Source organism: Haliotis cracherodii, unplaced genomic scaffold (assembly GCF_022045235.1).
Source record: "Haliotis cracherodii isolate W230 unplaced genomic scaffold, xgHalCrac1.p SCAF_3, whole genome shotgun sequence".
Lineage (NCBI taxonomy): Eukaryota > Metazoa > Mollusca > Gastropoda > Lepetellida > Haliotidae > Haliotis > Haliotis cracherodii.
Window position 1 is genome coordinate 53,708,934 of NW_027266286.1, and position 17,447 is coordinate 53,726,380.

Below are 17,447 nucleotides of genomic sequence, written 5' to 3' on the forward strand. Positions count from 1 at the left end.
GTAGATGAATACTATTCTATATATGAAAACACATTCGATGATACATATGTGACGTTTAAGTTGATTTTGACAGTCTTGGCCAAGGCGGACCGAACACAGACCAACCACTTCTGATAGACTTCTTTCAGTGGCATTTAGAAGTTGGTGTGATGAAGTCAGGCCTTGCATTGATATGCGGCGTCAAAAGTTATTTTAGTGAATGAAAATACGTCTTAAACTTCGATGGACGGTGGTGTAGCCTGCTGGATAAAGCGTTGGCTCGTAACGCCGAAGACCCGTGTTCGATTTCCCACATGGGTACAATGTGTGAAGGCCATTTTCCGGTGCCCCCTGCCGTGATATTGCTAGAATATTGCTAAAAGCGGCGTAAAATAAATCTCACTCACTCACTCTTCAAAGCAAGATCACCCAATACACAACAAAAGAGTATAAAAACAAAATAATTTCGGCTCCTCCAATACTCAATCACTCACTTAAACTTCGAATACCGTAACAATGACATTGTAAGAAAAAAGAACGGTTATTACCCTCGTGTGCTTCCGTATCATTCATATTATATTTCATTACCGGGTAATCTAAATTGTATTATATATATAATATGAAATGATTTTCTTTTCAGAATGGATGATATTTATGGTAATAACGAACAGATTAATGTGTAATATACGATATTCATGACATAGAAACTATGGCCCGTTAAAGTAAAGCGCTTTTCCCTCTACACATTCAACATAGTCTCTATCAGAAGTGTTTGGTCTGTGTTCGGTCCGACTTGGCCAAGAATGTCCAAATCAACCTAAACGTCATATATGTATCATCAAATGTGTTTTCATATAGAATAGTATAATATCTTCCTAAATACCACTTTATAGTGTCACAGATCGTGGTATATATATAAGAAAACACGTTGCTCAAAGTGAAGCCATTTTCCCTCTACATGATACACATGAGAGGTTGATTCAGACCGAACACTTGTGAGACTATGTTGAGAGAATGGTGAAAATGGCTTCACTTTGACCAATGTCTGCTTTTAATACGATGAACAGTGACATCATAAAGTGGCATTTACTTAGATATACCGACAGATGGAAATTTGTATCACGACGGTTGGAAGTATTTAATACGTTTCAAATCTTATTTCGTTTAACGATTCATCTTTTACATATAAGGAAGCTCAGCCACGCCTTCAGACAGCTCGACTTCCTGATTTTCCAGCGATGTACTCGCAATGTCTTGATTATGCTGCACGTTTTTTGTTATGATTGTTCATTAATGACATATGTGTATGTTGCATCAATAATATGTAGGTATGGTCGTAGATAATGGAGTAATTACCTAATAATAGAGTTGACCAGTCTTGGCCCGTCCCGGCCGACTTTAATTCAACGTTGCGTAAATGCCACTTATGGTATATAATACATGTCACATATGGAGAGTTATCTCCTTCAGATTAAAAGTTGTCAGTCGGTCGCTATTAAAAGTGTGTTGTCTGACATACACTCGTCTATGTCTTGTGGATATACTGCGTTGCATCGAGCACGTAACAGGCAATCCCTCACAAGTGTGTTACAGCGGTTGACCTTAATATACATGGTGATCATCGACTCATAAATAACTTTGCCCTGTCACAGATAGTGTTATTTAGGTCATACAAACGCAGGCGGTTAGCTGTCTACAAAATCAGGTATGCAGACACAAACGATATTCTATTTAAATTCTGAAGATGGTTTAGTAGAAAGTTAAATATTGCAAACAGTATTTATTATAATACCACGTAGAGCAGAGTGAATGTTCTCACTTTATACTTAATGATTTGCTTTCTCCCACCAGTCAGTGCAGCGCACACAGACACCTCCCACGGAAATAAAACTTGGTGTATTGAGGTCCTCTTCATCAACGACACGTAGATACAGCACCCGACCGACGTCTCACGAAGGCGAAACTCGTTTTTACCCAGCCTGCTGCGTTTGTTTAACTGAGAATGGTGATCAGGCTGGCTAGAACTCAGCTGGTTCCACTGATCCAGAAACTTAAGACATGTCCCGGAACGCTAAAGGTAAAGATGTTTTAGGTCATTATTCACTTTGTATTTAAGGACAGCTCCTTGGTCTACTGGATAGAGTGTCAGCCGTTGAGTACTTGGTCAGGTCATGTCAAAACACGCTACAAAATGGTACTTATTACGCTGTCCAGAGGTCGGCATTAAAGGGAGTCAGTATACTGTGTCTGAGTGAGGTTGTCATTTTAAACTGCAACATGGTGTCTCAGTGGGGACTATAAAACCGGTAGAAGTCAGGACTAGATCCAGGCAAGCACACATAATAATAATCTTGAACGCGACGTTGAACCCCATTTCAAGTCACATTGTATTTATGACCTCTCTTAGCCCTATGATTCGCCTGTTCGGCAGAAGATTGACCCGACCTTGATAACTGTCTATTTTTACAATGAGCAATGCGATATAGTTACGCATGTAGGTTTTGTTGTTAACACACTGACTATGACTATTGTGTTTGAGGTTCCCCAGGGCGCGGTAATTAGCCCAGGCATTTAAGGCGCCGCAATTTGCTCACCGGAGTTGAATCCCTTGGTCACACCAGGAAGCTATGATATAGAGTTCGAATCCCGGTTCGCTCTGGTTATGTTTCTAGGTCTGTTACAACTCTACCCGTGTTCGTGGGTTTTACCAAAGTGTTAAACGTCTGAGACCTGCATCACTTCGGGCTTTCCTCCCAGGTCAAGCTAGAACGCCGTGTTCGGGATCGGGTGGTCAGGCTCGCTGACTTGGTTGATGTATGTCATCGATGCGTGGATCGATGCTCATGATGTCAATCACTTGATTGTCTGGTCCAGACCCGATTATTTACAGACCGCCGTCATATAGCTGGAATATTGCAGTGCGGCGTTAAACAACAAACAAACAAACATCATGTCACAGCACTTAAAACAATTATGATGACGTCACACCATTGTTTTCACAGTTTATTCTTAGCCAGGAATACAATGGCCATTCACAACGTGCAGTTTAACAAATAAAACTGACGCAAATATAGTGAGTGAGTGAGTGAGTTAGGTTTACCACCGCTTTTAACAGTATTCCAGTTACATTACGGCGCGTCAGCTTAATGTGGGAGGAAAGCCCGAAGTGATGCAGGTCTCAGACCTTAACCACTTCGGTGAAACCCACGAGCACGGGTATGGTGCTGACAAACCTAGAAACATAATCGGGGGGAAACGGGATTCGAATCATAGGTTTCTGGCGTGCCCAAGGGACGCAACTCTGCCTTAGACGATTGGGCCACCCGTGCACCCGTAATTAGGTATAAAAGCGTTGATGTGGAAAAAAAGAAGTTGATAACCTCTGGTATTCTAATCAAGGTTGTGCGTAGCCTAATTTGATTGGTAATGAACCAATTCTGAAGTTTCCACATTCCCCTTTTTCTGATATATGTCGGTTTTAATTAAAGAACTGTTCTCCAAAACGCACCGATGCATAAAGATCGCATCGCATAAACACACTAACGTATGGCTGTGATTGCACTTGAAATGCGACGGTTGTGGACAGATATAAGACGGTAGCGGGCATCAGTCAGTTAATTACCGTGACATATCCATAATCTTAGCCAGTTTAATTTAATTTCTTTCATTGAAGTTTATTCATCATTTCGTCACATAATTAAGAGAATCGCGTTTAATTCCTTTGAAGATCCTGCATATTTTTTTAAAGGTTATTCCGTTTAGTTCCTTGTATAATTGATAGGTTATCACGTTTTGTTCCTTGGTCATTAAACAGGTAGGTTTTTCAAATTTAGTTAGAATAGGCCATCAGCAACCCATGCTTGCCGTAAAAGTCGACTATGCTTATCGTAAGAGGCAACTAACGGGATCGGGTGGTCAGGCTCGCTGACTTGGTTGATGCATGTCATCGTATCTCAATTGCGTGGATCGATGCTCATGATGTCAATCACTGGATTGTCTGGTCCAGACTCAATTATTTACAGACCGCCGTCCTATCGCTGTAATATTGCTGAATGCGGCGTTAAACAACAAACAAACATGTCATACTGTGCCCAGTCACAGTGGAATGGCGTGTGGCGTCCTTCGGGTATGACATAAATCTGTCATCGTGGGTTGGAATCACAGATTCGCCCTGGTTTTCTTTCATTCCTTTTTCATCACTAAACCAACTCTCGTGAAATTCACCAAAATATTAACAACAATTAAATCAACTAAAAAATAGTTAGTTCTACTGCACAGCAACTCCCAAGCAATGATTATGATGCGAATGCATTCTAATCGGATATGATGACAATAATAGTCATGAGTCGGCAATCTGTGTTAAGACAAACATGAACTGTTGTCTGATTTCAGATTGTGGGAGAAATAGAAGCCACGCTGGAAGACCGTATTTGTGGTTATGAGTATATTGCGGACAGATGGCCGGATTGCAGAGCGATCGTTATTCTGGCGAATGCCGTGGAGGTATTTTACTCTTTGCATCATAGCTGATCAATATACTAGGTTCGTTAGTCTTCATATTAAAATCCAACGTAATTAGCATCTGAAGTGTGAGTGTGGGTAACACAACTGATACTACAAACGTCATTACTCCTCATTCGTTTCTTGTACCCTTTCTCCTGGACCTGAAGATGCTTATCGGGTATGGAGTGAGTGAGTGAGTTTGGTTTTACGCTGCCTTTAGCAATATTCCAGCAATATCACGGGGGACACCAGAAATGGGCTTCACACATTATACCCATGTGGGGATTCGAACCTGGGTCTTCGGCGTGACGAGCGAACGCTTTAACCACTAGGCAACCCCACCGCCCCCTATCGGGTATGGAGTACAGTTATGAAATATCAATCGCTTGAAACTTTACATTCAGATTTGACAACACAAGTTAATGAAATTCTGGAATCAGCCATTGTCAAGTTGTTGTTTTTATCGTGATAATATCATTGAGTGACTTGGTCACTGAGGTATTGATATTTTGATTCAGATAAATGATTCTGATTCCCCTTCATGGTCGTGTAATACATTAAGAAACAGACCTTAGAGAATATTACAGTTTAGGCAAACTAAAGATAAAAATAATGTTTGCCTTGGGTGTTTATATATTTATTGGCAGAAAGTACAAAGTGTTTAATGTGAATTTGAACATCGTCATTGTTTGACAGTTGAAGTTCCTTCAAGGAACTGTCAACGTGTACGCCACTGACAACGATGCCTTGATGAGCCTCCTACACACCCCACATGTCATTAACTGGTCACAGGGAAAACGGTTTACTTGTGAGTCATATTCATCTTTCACGTTTGTGAATATAGACAAAGATGTATTGTGATACGTGATATATTGTTACGTGAAATATATACGTTTCCTTCATAGCACCGTCGAGTGGTACATGTATTGGGCAACCTGTTATGGATCTCATTTCCCACATTTGCTCATATTCTTATTTCATAATAACCTTAAAATAGTTTCCCAAGTCTTAACAGTTATCTACAAATACAGGGGGCACGGGTGGACCAGTCGTCTAAGGCGCCGCGATTCGCTGTGCAGAGTTGCGTCCCTTGGGCAGGCCAGAAACCTATGATTGTGGGTTCGAATCCCGGTTCGCCCCAATTATGTTTCTAGGTTTGTCAGCACCATACCCGTGCTCGTGGGTTTCACCGAAGTGGTAAACGTCTAAGACCTGAATCACTTCGGGCTTTCCTCCCACATTAAGCTGACACGCCGTGATATAACTGGAATACTGCTAAAAGCGGCGTTAAACTAAACTCACTCACTCACTCTACAAATACAGTTTTATCAAGTTTATTTTTGTTTGTTTAACGCCGCACTAAGCAACATCCCAGCTATATGACGGCGGTTTATAAATAATCGAGTCTCGACCAGACAATACAGTGATTGACACCATGAGCATCGATCCACGGAATTGGAATACGACGACATGCATCAACCAAGTCAGCGAGCCTGACCACCGGATCCCGTTAGTCAACTCTTATGACAAGCATAGTCGCCTTTTAAAAGCATGGGTTGCTGAAGGCCTACTCTACCCCGGATCTTCACGAGGCGTTTTTGACAAGTATGCACTCGTTTTCTTTATAGTTGCAGCCGTGGACAGTACGATTAGAGCAGCTGTCTTAGAAGTGATGCAACATTACAAGGTTCCCTTCAAAATAAACACGGATTGTGTTTACCTGGCCGTTACACAGAATTCACTGAAACTCAGGTACGGCATGTTACAATTCTAAATAACTACACACCATTCAAAAACTCGATGTTGCATTTACCTTCTTGTCGGTGATAGATCCCGATATTGTGCGATTCTACACGATAAACTGTTCAGCATTATTGTTCCAATTCTCCACATGGGACTTGTCCAGAAAGCTATACTCTGTCCAGCCTACAGGCAGATCAAGCCTGGACTATAAGCTGGAAACCATGAAGCATCAGGCTATCAGTATAAGTATCATGGACTTTGAGTTCATCAGTTACAACGACATTGTAAATGACACACCTTTCCTTTATTATAATACTTTACTTTATGCTCAAAACGTGTTTGATCAAGGTTACAACTTTCAAACGCGTTATGGTAGACTTGTGGAGGTCATTTCCATATTTGACGCATCAGTGACAAAAATTTTGCCCGTTGCAATTCGCTATTTTTACTTCCTGTGTTTTTTTTCTGCTGAACAATTACCTTTGCATGAGTTTGTCATGGGTGCCCCCGGTAGGGCAGAACACATTCGCGTATTCGCGAACACCTGGTTTCATCATTATTTGATAGTGATTCGTAAACGATGTTCATGATATAGTCGGAATTGTACAATTGATTCTAATTTCAGCCGGGATTTCTGAAGAATATGCATAGGCTTTTGTCGCGTTTCTTTGCACAGATGGCCATCATTATTCATTATGTGTCAGAGCTCTTATGTTGGATTGGTTTATGTATATGGGCTTTTTTGTCACCATTTACAAAGGTCTGTTCCGGAAGGCTATACCCTGTCCAGCCTACAGCCAGAACAAGCACCTTTGATTAATTCCTTGTGGAAGTTCAGCAGTGGAGATGCATCTGAGGCCTACATCAAGCACCTGATAAACAAGCTTCCTTCCACTTGTCTCTACGACGAGGAGGGGGTACTGTTGGGATACGCCCTTACCTACGCCTACGGGTATCTGGGGATGCTGCACGTGCTGGAGGAGCACCGAGGGAAGGGATACGGAAAGGTCATCATGTCCCAACTCGCACTAAAGCATCTGAAAAAAAAGAAAGAGGTGTACGTCATAATAGAATGTGATAATGCGCCGTCCTTAAGGCTGCATGAAAATATGGGATTTGAGGTTGTTCCAGACGTGACGGTAAACTGGATAGTGTGTACTAATTAAGACGTAGACCTTAAGCGTAATAAAACATGTGATTATTGTTTGTTTGTTTGTTTGTTGTTCATCGCCGCACTCAGCAATATCCCAGCTGGATGGCGGCGGTCTGTAAATGATCGAGTCTGGACCATCATATATGTGTTCTGAATCCATTGTTAATTGAGTCAGTAAGCAAGTTAAATTTTCAGTCACATCGGCAGTAATTCAACCATATTGTGACACTGTGTTCATTTTTGACAGATGGCTGAAAAAGCAAAGCGATGGTAGGTAGAGCGAAGCCAAATGCTGAAGAGGTATTTGAATGTAAGACATATAGCCACATAATTTCTTGAAGCATATGCATGTGTTTCCGTGCGTGTGTGTGCGTGCGAGTGGGTGCGCCGTGTTCAGGAAGGCGGGCGGGCGAGCGTACAGCGAGGCAACATGGCGCCTTCCTGAACAGAAGGCCCGTAGTCGCTCTCGCGGCACAGCATCCAAAATGGCGTCGCCGGGGGTCAACACACTCCTGTCCACAAGTGTTTTAGGTTCTCACATTAAATTATTTCATCAACGAGGGTGAAAAATTCACACATTTAAAATTTACAGCACAAGTATGATGGGTTCATACTTTGATGTTCCTGATAACAAAGTGAATACTTTTAGCATTGAAAATATATGTAATGAAGCTTTTGAATTGCACTGACTAGTCTGAAAGATTATTCTTTAGACGTCGGTTCGATTCCGGTCAGAAGCAAACATTTTAACAATGTGGGACGCCATCTTGGTCTAAGTGAACTACAGACTTGCACAAGTCTCTAAGGCAAAACTTATTAATTTTAATCATAATTGCGCGATTATATAATCAATGAGAACAGGTGTCCCTATATGAGACTGGTGTAGTGTCCGCTTATCTAGACTTGCCTATTTTAAGGATAGAATCACTATACACCCATGGACTTATCATTCAGTACAGCCTTGGAGCAAGGCTAGGCGAACTACCTCCCGAACTTACCTCTAGGCTTTACCGCGTCCACACGCGTGCAGTCAGCAGCGTAATAATGCGATCGCCCGACCTCCTGAAGACGCCTCTGGAATCATCACTACTAGATGGTGATTTAGAAACACATGCTTATGTTGTAGTAGGAATTGTACAGTGATTATGGAAATTATTTTGGTCGCTTTTATTTAGATACCTTACATTTATACACATACAATACGTTTTACTACAGGCGGAAAAAACTAAAACATGATAATATATCATGGAGTTCATTACTGTGTTACGTGTTGATTCACGAATTGAAAGAATATGTCAACCCAGTGGGGCAGTCGGGTAGCCTAGTGGTTAAAGCGTTCGCTCGTCACGCCGAAGACCCGAGTTCGATTCCCGACATGGGTACAATGTGTGAAGCCTATTTCTGGTGTCCCCCGCCGTGATATTGCTGGAATATTGCTAAAAGCGGCGTAAAACCGAACTCACTCACTCACTGTTAACCTAGAAATCTGTACGTAAAGAAATAAGTGTCAAACAAACAAACAACAAGTCATATACAATCAACAAATGCATTACAAAATTAACTAAGTTTAAAAAAGAACACAAATTACTGTACAGCAATTACAATGGCTGTCCACAATACACTGGCAGTACAATATTCAATGACAAATAATATGATGGCAGTGGTCAGGATCAAATACAAAAATACATTGGTGATAGTAAAAGTCAGTGATAATGATATATATTCATTCAGCGGCGACATTGGTCACGCTTTCGAGATGGGCTAGGCAGGGAATCAGGAATGATGAGCGATCCTCACATGAAAGCTAGTTCCAAAGCGATCAAATTCGTGAGAGATCCCAAAGAGATCCCGACTATATAAACAGCCAAACAAGCTACTGGGAGTTTCCTTCAGTGCCCTCACAAGTCTAACAGTACTAGAATATGACAGAATTTTCATGTTCGGAAGTTCACACGCCAGACTAGCATCTAAATATAGCAACTTCCTGACAACTGCTTACATTGCCCAAATGCAATGCAATGAGCGTCTACATATAATCTCAACAGAAACACTGTTACACCGATACAATCAGTGCATCATTGTATGAAATGCACTGCCATATAACAGCTGTGACATCGTAATTGACACACCTGTCTTCATTATTATGCTTTACAGGTAAAATGTGCAACATTGTAGAAAGGAATTTCTTAAATTTTACATTTATTTTCATATTTTACACACTGGCCACCCCAAAAGTGGTATTGCCATGTGTGATTAATAGAGATTACTACACGAGTGTGATCAGATAGTACTGATCTTACAACGAGTTGTTTCAAAACGTATTTAACGAGCGAAAGCCTGACAACAGTATGAGGGATTTCGAGATGAGGATTTTCGTTGATTGAGGGATCGTATTTACATAAATGTGTCACGTAAGTAATCAGAACAATTCTGACAATCTGCGTACTGTTTTTTGTTTACCTTTTTTTCCAATGTAACAAGGAATTAGTCAGAAATGCAGATAACTACCGTCCTCGTTGTGCGTATTATTGCAACGATACTCTTCCAATGAATATTCTCAAACTCGTGATCGAGCCAATGCATGCAACAGTTAGACGAAAGTACCTCTAAACATGCAACACAGTGTAAAATCTGAATATTTGGCTTTGTTTACATTTCAGCAAGTACAGTTTTCCGAGCACAGTGTTCGTTTCCACATCTAATTTATTTTGCATGATTTCATCTAGATAATTTGCATTGGCGACAAAATTGTCATCTTTTCTAAAATATATGAGGAATTCAGGGAGGAATGTATAGCATTTGAGTTTGAAATATACCTTAAGTCACTTTCAGTAATTTTGCTTTGCCTAAAATAACAGTAAATGATAGACAGAAGGGGGAATTCAAAACTGCGAAGTGTATTAGTTTGCCTGATGTATTTTGAATTTTATTCGACTTCGAAGTGAGGGTTGAAGATGAGGGACATATGTGTCGCTGTGGCATCAAGGGGGTGCATTACACTCTACAAAAAGGTAAGGCAGACACAACAGCTGATAATGTAACTGATAATAATAACAAACAAACTCGCAGACGAGGACAAGTTTGTTAATTATTTTTATCAATTATTACACGGTCCCGTGATTCAACAAGGCGTAGGTGAACATTCGACTGAAGCACGAGCAGCTTATTAATGACTTACAATCAGAAAAGTAGTCCATCATCATCTGACCTCAGGTCATCACCATGGAGTAGCCAATCACGGGTCTGGAATTCGATCTCACACATATGTTTGATACCAGATATCTCAAATGGGTTTCTCACCCACAGGTTTGTAAGAAGCTAATGGACTCACATGAGAGAAATATTTTCAACCAATCAGCGAGAGCCCAACGCAAAGCTTGCTCTGAAGCAGCATCTCCAAGGTACACTGTACATATAAGCAATATAGCTGATCGTCATTTGCAAAAATTAAAATGACGCAGCGCCCTTATGCCTTATTTGCTGGCGAGTGTAAAGTCGTCTTTGTACGGATCTCCTCTGATGTCGTCTTCGTTCGTGTCCTTTCGGATGAAATCGGTAGATTAGGTTCTTTCCTACACATGTAGTTACTTGGATTACACAGCAATGGCGGAGGTAGACGTACTAGACGACACCAGACTGAAGCAAGTGTTACGGGATATCAGCAGTGACGACAGAGCGACGATGGTAGGGTTGACCAAATGTATGTCCTAGACCAGTATTACGGATCTACAACATGGCCACACGATATCAGTACTCCTTCAACACGCACATGTCTCCTCCTTCTGTACACCTCCTGTTCATGTATGTAGGCATAGCCATAGATAAACTTCTCATTATCCATATCTCCGATAGCAGTTTTACGAGGTGACCTCAGATAACTTGAAGCATAAGCTTTTTATAAGTCACCATGTGTACATGCGTGTTGTAGGTCGCCGGTGAAATTAGGTCAAAGCTACAGTGTGTTATGACAGAGTTTGACTTCATCGTGGACACATGGCCGGACTATAAGGCTCTCGTAATCCGTCGCTCTGCAAACTCGCAGGTATGTTGAAACAGAGTATTTTTAGGAATTTAGAAGTTGTATATACATGTTACAGGGAATATTATGGATAACAACTTGTATTTTATACATGCATGCATGCATGCACACACGTACACATACTTACCTACTGCTGGACTAATTCACAAACATACTTCCAAAAGAGATGTATCAAACAATTTCAGATTTGTATTCCTAATTTTATACATGTGTATGACCCGTGAAGATCCTGGGTAGAAACGGTCTTCAGCAACCTATGCTTGCCGTAAAAGGAGACTATGCTTGTCGTAAAAGGCGACTGACGGGATCGGGTGGTCAGGGTCGCTGACTTGGTTGATGCATGTCATCGTATCCCAATTGCGTGGATCGATGCTCATGATGTACATGTGTACACCACTGTCTAGTCCAGACTCGATAATGTACAGACCGCCGTCCTATAGGTGAAATATTGCTGAGTGCGGCGTTAAACAGACAGATAGATAGATAGATAGATAGATAGATAGATAGATAGATAGATAGATTGTTGTTAAACGAAGAAACACCCTGTCTCGTTTACTGACGACGCCTATAGTGAGAGTAAAGCGACGTGATGCGGACACTGCGTGCCATCAACAAGAATAACATATCTAGGAGGTCTGTATCTTCAATTCTTGAATGTATGTGTACGTCTGCTGTTATAGAATGTAGGGACAAATGATGATATACGTTCATGCATAAAACGGGGGCACGGGTGTCCCAGTCGTCTAAGGTGCCGCGATTCGCTGTGCAGAGTTGCGTCCCTTGGGCACGCCAGAAACCTATGATTGTGGGTTCGAATCCCGGTTCGCCCCGATTGTGTTTCTAGGTTTGTCAGCACCATACCCGTGCCCGTGGGTTTTTTGGTAAACGTCTGAGACCTGCATCACATCGGGCTTTCCTCCCACATTAAGCTGACACGCCGTGATATAACTGGAATACTGTTAAAAGCGGCGTTAAACCAAACTCGCTCACTCACTCATGCATAACCTACATGCATTTCTTCCACGTGATTACATATTCTGGAATAATAGGCAAAATATACTTACTAGACTTACTAGATCGTCTGGTCAAGATCGGTAACTTGGTTGATCCGCGCGTGGGTCGCCCATAATATCAATCACTTGCGTATCTGGTCCAGACTAGATTTTTTATAGGACGCCGTCATCTAGTTTGATTATTGCAGAGTGCGACGTTCACCAAACAAACAAATGTTGATTAAAGAATAAAAACCGTTATGATATGAGAGTATGTGTCAACTGACATTAGTAAATGAGTGAGTGAGTTAAAATTTAACGTCGCATCGGCATTATTTCAGCCATATGGCCACGAGACCAAAATAATTCATTCATAATTGAGGCATTTATGCAAAAGTTAAAAACAATCCATGAGACATATTTGAGCGTATTATATCTAACACCAATTTATAAAACATATTTGAGCATAACAATATCATTACAGTTTTAAAACACAGGCTATAGGCCACCAGTAACCATAGCTACACCACCTCGCTGAGTATCATCAGTACAGTAAATCCGCTTCCTGCATGATACCCAAGCAGTATTTACGTCATCACTTTAGCTACTGGTGGTTATGCATAATACTAGCCAATATTAAGAAATACTCAGCAATGAGTTGGCTTAAAAACACTGGTTGATGATAGTTACATCGATTATGATAGGATTACGTGTCACACAGGGGGACAATATGTTTACACTATGTTAACCTACTGACATTACAAAAGGAGATCGGGTTAGATATCTGTGGCCAGAAACAGTATGTGGGTATTGTGAATAAATGCATTTCTAACCTGCGTTTTGGAAATGCCGAAACAGAGGAGATATGTTACTAACGATTAAATCTGACTGAACATTATTGAATGAAACAAATATTCTGACACACTTGTCTTGATCATTCTAGGCCCCATTGTCGGGACAGGCGTCAATGGTGGATGCAAAAGAGCTGGACTCCTTGAGGAGAATACTTCTGAAAGAGGGAGTCATTGATTGGTCAAATATTGTCAGAATTAGAGGTAAAGGTCACGGAATGGTCACATGTCCCACATATGACTAATCAATTACAACCTGCTACAACCAGTACTAAATGATTATAATACCATAGGTATTTGAGACGGATTTCTATACTGGATCAATACGGACCATCTTGCACATACCTGGTTATAATGCCAACCTGGTTATAATGATAGTTTTCCAAAGTACAAAAGGTGGCATTATAATCAGGTTATACTGTAATCTTTGTGTTCTCGACGGACAGATTCATCTTGATCTGATGTAAATTGACCGGTTCCCGTGGTTCCTCGTATCTTCCAATTAAAAACGTCAAGATGACTTAAGGCCCCTTTGGGGCCCATGTGATCTGCATAATTCACGACATATTTAAAACGGTTTGAAAATTATCAGATCTGTTCAGAATGAATAGATAGACCTGTGAAGATCCGTGGTAGAACAGGCCTTCAGCAACCTATGCTTGCCGTAAAAGGTGACTATGCTTGTCGTAAAAGGTGACTATGCTTGCCGTAAAAGGTGACTATGCTTGTCATAAGAGGCGACTAACGGGATCGGGTGGTCAGGCTCGCTGACTTGGTTGATCATCTTGAGTCACAGGATTGCTTAAAGCTTCTAGTTGGCCGGAAAAAGGTCACTCTTTTAAAAATAAAATTTAATCCAATGAACAAAATGCGTGACAATACTTCACGGCGTAGTCTTCAGCGGGTAAGGTTGCTCTATTGTTAATGTTTCACTCATCAGGGTGTGATTCGAAGTTGATGCCAGTTTTCTCAGCCATTCTGAATCAACTCAACAAAAGTATTACCCACAGGACACCCTGTAGACTTCTGAGAGCCACAGAGGAAACCTTGCAACTCAGGTAATTAGATAACGTCAATGCCAGAAAATAACCAGCCTCGATTATCCGACGAAACCGAATTCACTGGGTGTAAAAGACTAACTGGGGAAATTTTATGAATTGATCACTGAAAATCAGTATGCCACCCGGTGATATGAAAGTATACCATCATCGTGTTTCAAAGAACGAGACTTTACTCCATGCAGTCGTTTTGTCTTAATATTAGGGAAGGGGTGATTTGGCTTGAAACTGATGTGAACGGCTTTTCGGTTATATCATTATTTGTGAGAGGAAAGGAAAACTGAGGTAGGTTGTGAACGTTTACAACTTGGGTGAAACCGACGACCACGGGTATATTGAGGTTCATCATACTCAAATTTGCGTCGATTTTGATCATCAGAATGTCATCAGTGCATCCCTGATTTAGGGAGAGTGAGTGAGAGAGTCGGGTTGATTAAACGGTTCACTCCCAATTGTCAGACATCCCATTGGTCAGACGACCCAATCGCCAGACAAACCAGTCAAGTGTGACCAGTGTAACTGCCCGGTCTTACCTTCTAATTAATGAGCTGCTCTAACTGTGGGAAGAGCATGCTACTCCAAACTGTGGGCAGAGTAAGCTACTCCAACTCGTAAAGTGATAAGTTGCGTTTGATCTGTGTCGGGTTGCGTGTGTTGAATTCTTAGATGCTGTTGGACATTTGATGAAGCTGATCTGAAAATAGACATTGTACTGAACTTTGATCAGTGTGTATTGTGGATATAGTGTTTTTTGCAATAATGTTATGAATACTTCAAAAAGTGTGATTTTTGGTATGATTAGATGATTAAAAGTGCATAATAAACCTATCCTGTAAATTCCTCAAAATGTGTGTTTTCTGGTCTGTTCTACTTTAATGAAAGGTAACTGTTGCTTGACTTACCAATCTTGACTAATCCTGGTATAGGCTGTCTGACAAATGGGATGTCTGACTATTGGGAGGTTACCGAGGTTACAGTATTTCACCTCGTGTAAACTTGTAAAGGGGAAATCCTAATATGGCGCAATTCGTACACTTTCAATATGACTTGACCACCTAAGACCTCACGGAATAAAACAATTGATAAAAAATAGAAAGTAGGTTAATGAGTGAGTTTTCTTAAACGACACAAAAGCAATCATTCAGCTATATAGCTGAATACCAAGAAGTCAAGCTTATAGCGACCAGGTCTTATTAACGCCCTCGCCTACCACTACGGCTTTTTGGGGATGTTGCACGTGAACCATGTTTGGTGGTGGATACATATGAAACAAACAAGAAATGGTTATACGATGTGTTTGACACTGTATAATAGTTATGTTTTGGACCTTAAGTTTTTCGGCGAGTTTTTTCCGCCCTGTAACGTTTTTTTAAATCTAATTTTGTAAGTGTGTACTTTCCTTTGCCCGGCAGTGTACAATCAAAGTATAGCTCTTTACAAGATTGCAATGTGATATATCTTTTGTTTGGTTGTTTGATTGTTGTATAACGCCGCACTCAGCAATAGTCCAGCTACATGACGGCGGTTCGTAAAATTCGAGTATGGACCAGACAATCCAGTAATTGACATCATGAGCATCGATCCACGCAATTGGGATCGATGACATGAATCAACCAAGTCAGCAAGCCTGACCCGTCTGTCGCCTCTAACGACAAGCATAGTCGCCTTTTATGGCAAGCATGGGTTGCTGAAGACCTATTCTACTCCGGAACTTCACGGGTTGATAATGCTAAATTATCTAAGATGATAAAGTAGTATGAAACCATCTACTTACCGTTCATATTTAACAGTCATTGTGACCCCCTCCACATCATCGACACAATTCTTATCCTACCCATTACGTACCACGTCTCTTGTACTTGGTATTATTTTCTTTTGTATGTGTTATTGTAGGCCAGTTCCGAAGGGGTTTACAGTGTCAAGCGTCCAAGTAGGTCAGTCAGAAATGGTGAACTCCACTTGGAAGTTCAGGAGTGAATATTCCAAAAGTTACATCAGAGATATGATAGGAAAGATGCCGTCGTGCTGCCTGTACGACAACGCGGGACACGTGGTGGGCTACGCCCTCACCTACCACTACGGCTTATTGGGGATGTTGCACGTGAAAGAGGAACATCGAGGAAAGGGGGTTGTGCCAAGGTGATCATGTCCCACCTGGCGCACAAATGTCTTCAGGAACAGGAGTATGCTTCCGTGGTAGTTGAAAGCGACAACTGTCTGTCCATGAAACTTCATACAGATATAGGATTTGTAGAAGTGCCCGACTTGAAACTGTGTTGGATGACGTGTACATAGTTCTTGTGTACAAAATTCCCGTGTTACATCATGTCTCTGGCATTGAAAAGGTATGCAAAGTTGTTTTGGAAGCAATGAAATTACATTTGAATAAATATCATTATGCTTTATCCTATGGTTATGAAAATGTCAGTTCTGTTCTTCATACCAAGGTAATTCACATGACACTTCTTTGAATGTTGTGAAAGGATATTGTCGCTTTCATTTACTATTTATATTGGTAAAGCCGAAATTACTTTGTTGTATGATGGTGATCTTTCGTTGAAGAGTGAGTGAGCTTTGTTTTACGCCGCTTTTAGCAATATTCCAGTAATATTACGGGAGACATCAGAAATGGGCATTGTACCTATGTAGGGAATCGAACCCGGGTCTTCAACGTTACGAGCGAAAGCTCTAACCACTAGGCTACTCGACCGCCCCTTGCGTTGAAGACTATATGCCGTATAGTCACTCTTACATCCTGATGACTTACATGCTACACCTAAGAATGTAAAACATCATTGTTAAATATAGTCACCATAAAGTGTCTGAGAGGGGCTCCATTATTTTACTACGGCATGGTATCTCAGTGGCCTCGGACACGCACTCACACACGCACACGCACACGCCAAAGGCAACTTGACCCCAAATCGTAAATAGGTACTTGTTATAAACTAGATAAAAACGGGAAAGTTGATTTTGCAGGGATTACTAGAAAAACGGAGAATGAAAAACCCTAGCTAATAAGCTTAGCTCAATACAACCAGAGCAAGTCAGTTCCAGAGAGAAAACGGAACCGTAACCACTTACTAACGAAACCACGAACGAGACGTGACCAAACCAGAAGGAAGACGA

At 41.1% G+C, this 17,447-nt stretch overlaps 1 protein-coding gene and 1 pseudogene across 1 annotated transcript; both read left to right on the plus strand.

Moving 5' to 3' along the window:
• The first annotated feature begins 1,413 nt into the window (after positions 1–1,413).
• Positions 1,414–7,391, plus strand: LOC139475044 (glycine N-acyltransferase-like). The gene is made up of 6 exons (XM_071258267.1): positions 1,414–1,684; positions 1,831–2,056; positions 4,372–4,482; positions 5,179–5,290; positions 6,111–6,234; positions 6,986–7,391. Exons 2-6 carry the CDS (start codon positions 1,982–1,984, stop codon positions 7,389–7,391), a joined length of 828 nt encoding a protein of 275 aa, XP_071114368.1. The 5' UTR covers positions 1,414–1,684; positions 1,831–1,981.
• Positions 7,392–10,981: 3,590 nt separating this feature from the next.
• LOC139475965 (glycine N-acyltransferase-like protein 3) lies at positions 10,982–16,660 on the plus strand (annotated as a pseudogene).
• Positions 16,661–17,447: the final 787 nt, after the last annotated feature.

What these genes read in the sequence shown, in the direction of transcription:
- LOC139475044 (XM_071258267.1), top strand. Translation starts at nt 1,982, where the DNA reads ATGGTGATCAGGCTGGCTAGAACTCAGCTGGTTCCACTGATCCAGAAA. An exon ending in CATGTCCCGGAACGCTAAAG is followed by an intron (nt 2,057 to 4,371) that starts GTAAAGATGTTT and finishes GTCTGATTTCAG; the next exon opens with ATTGTGGGAGAAATAGAAGC. An exon ending in ACAGGGAAAACGGTTTACTT is followed by an intron (nt 5,291 to 6,110) that starts GTGAGTCATATT and finishes TTTTCTTTATAG; the next exon opens with TTGCAGCCGTGGACAGTACG.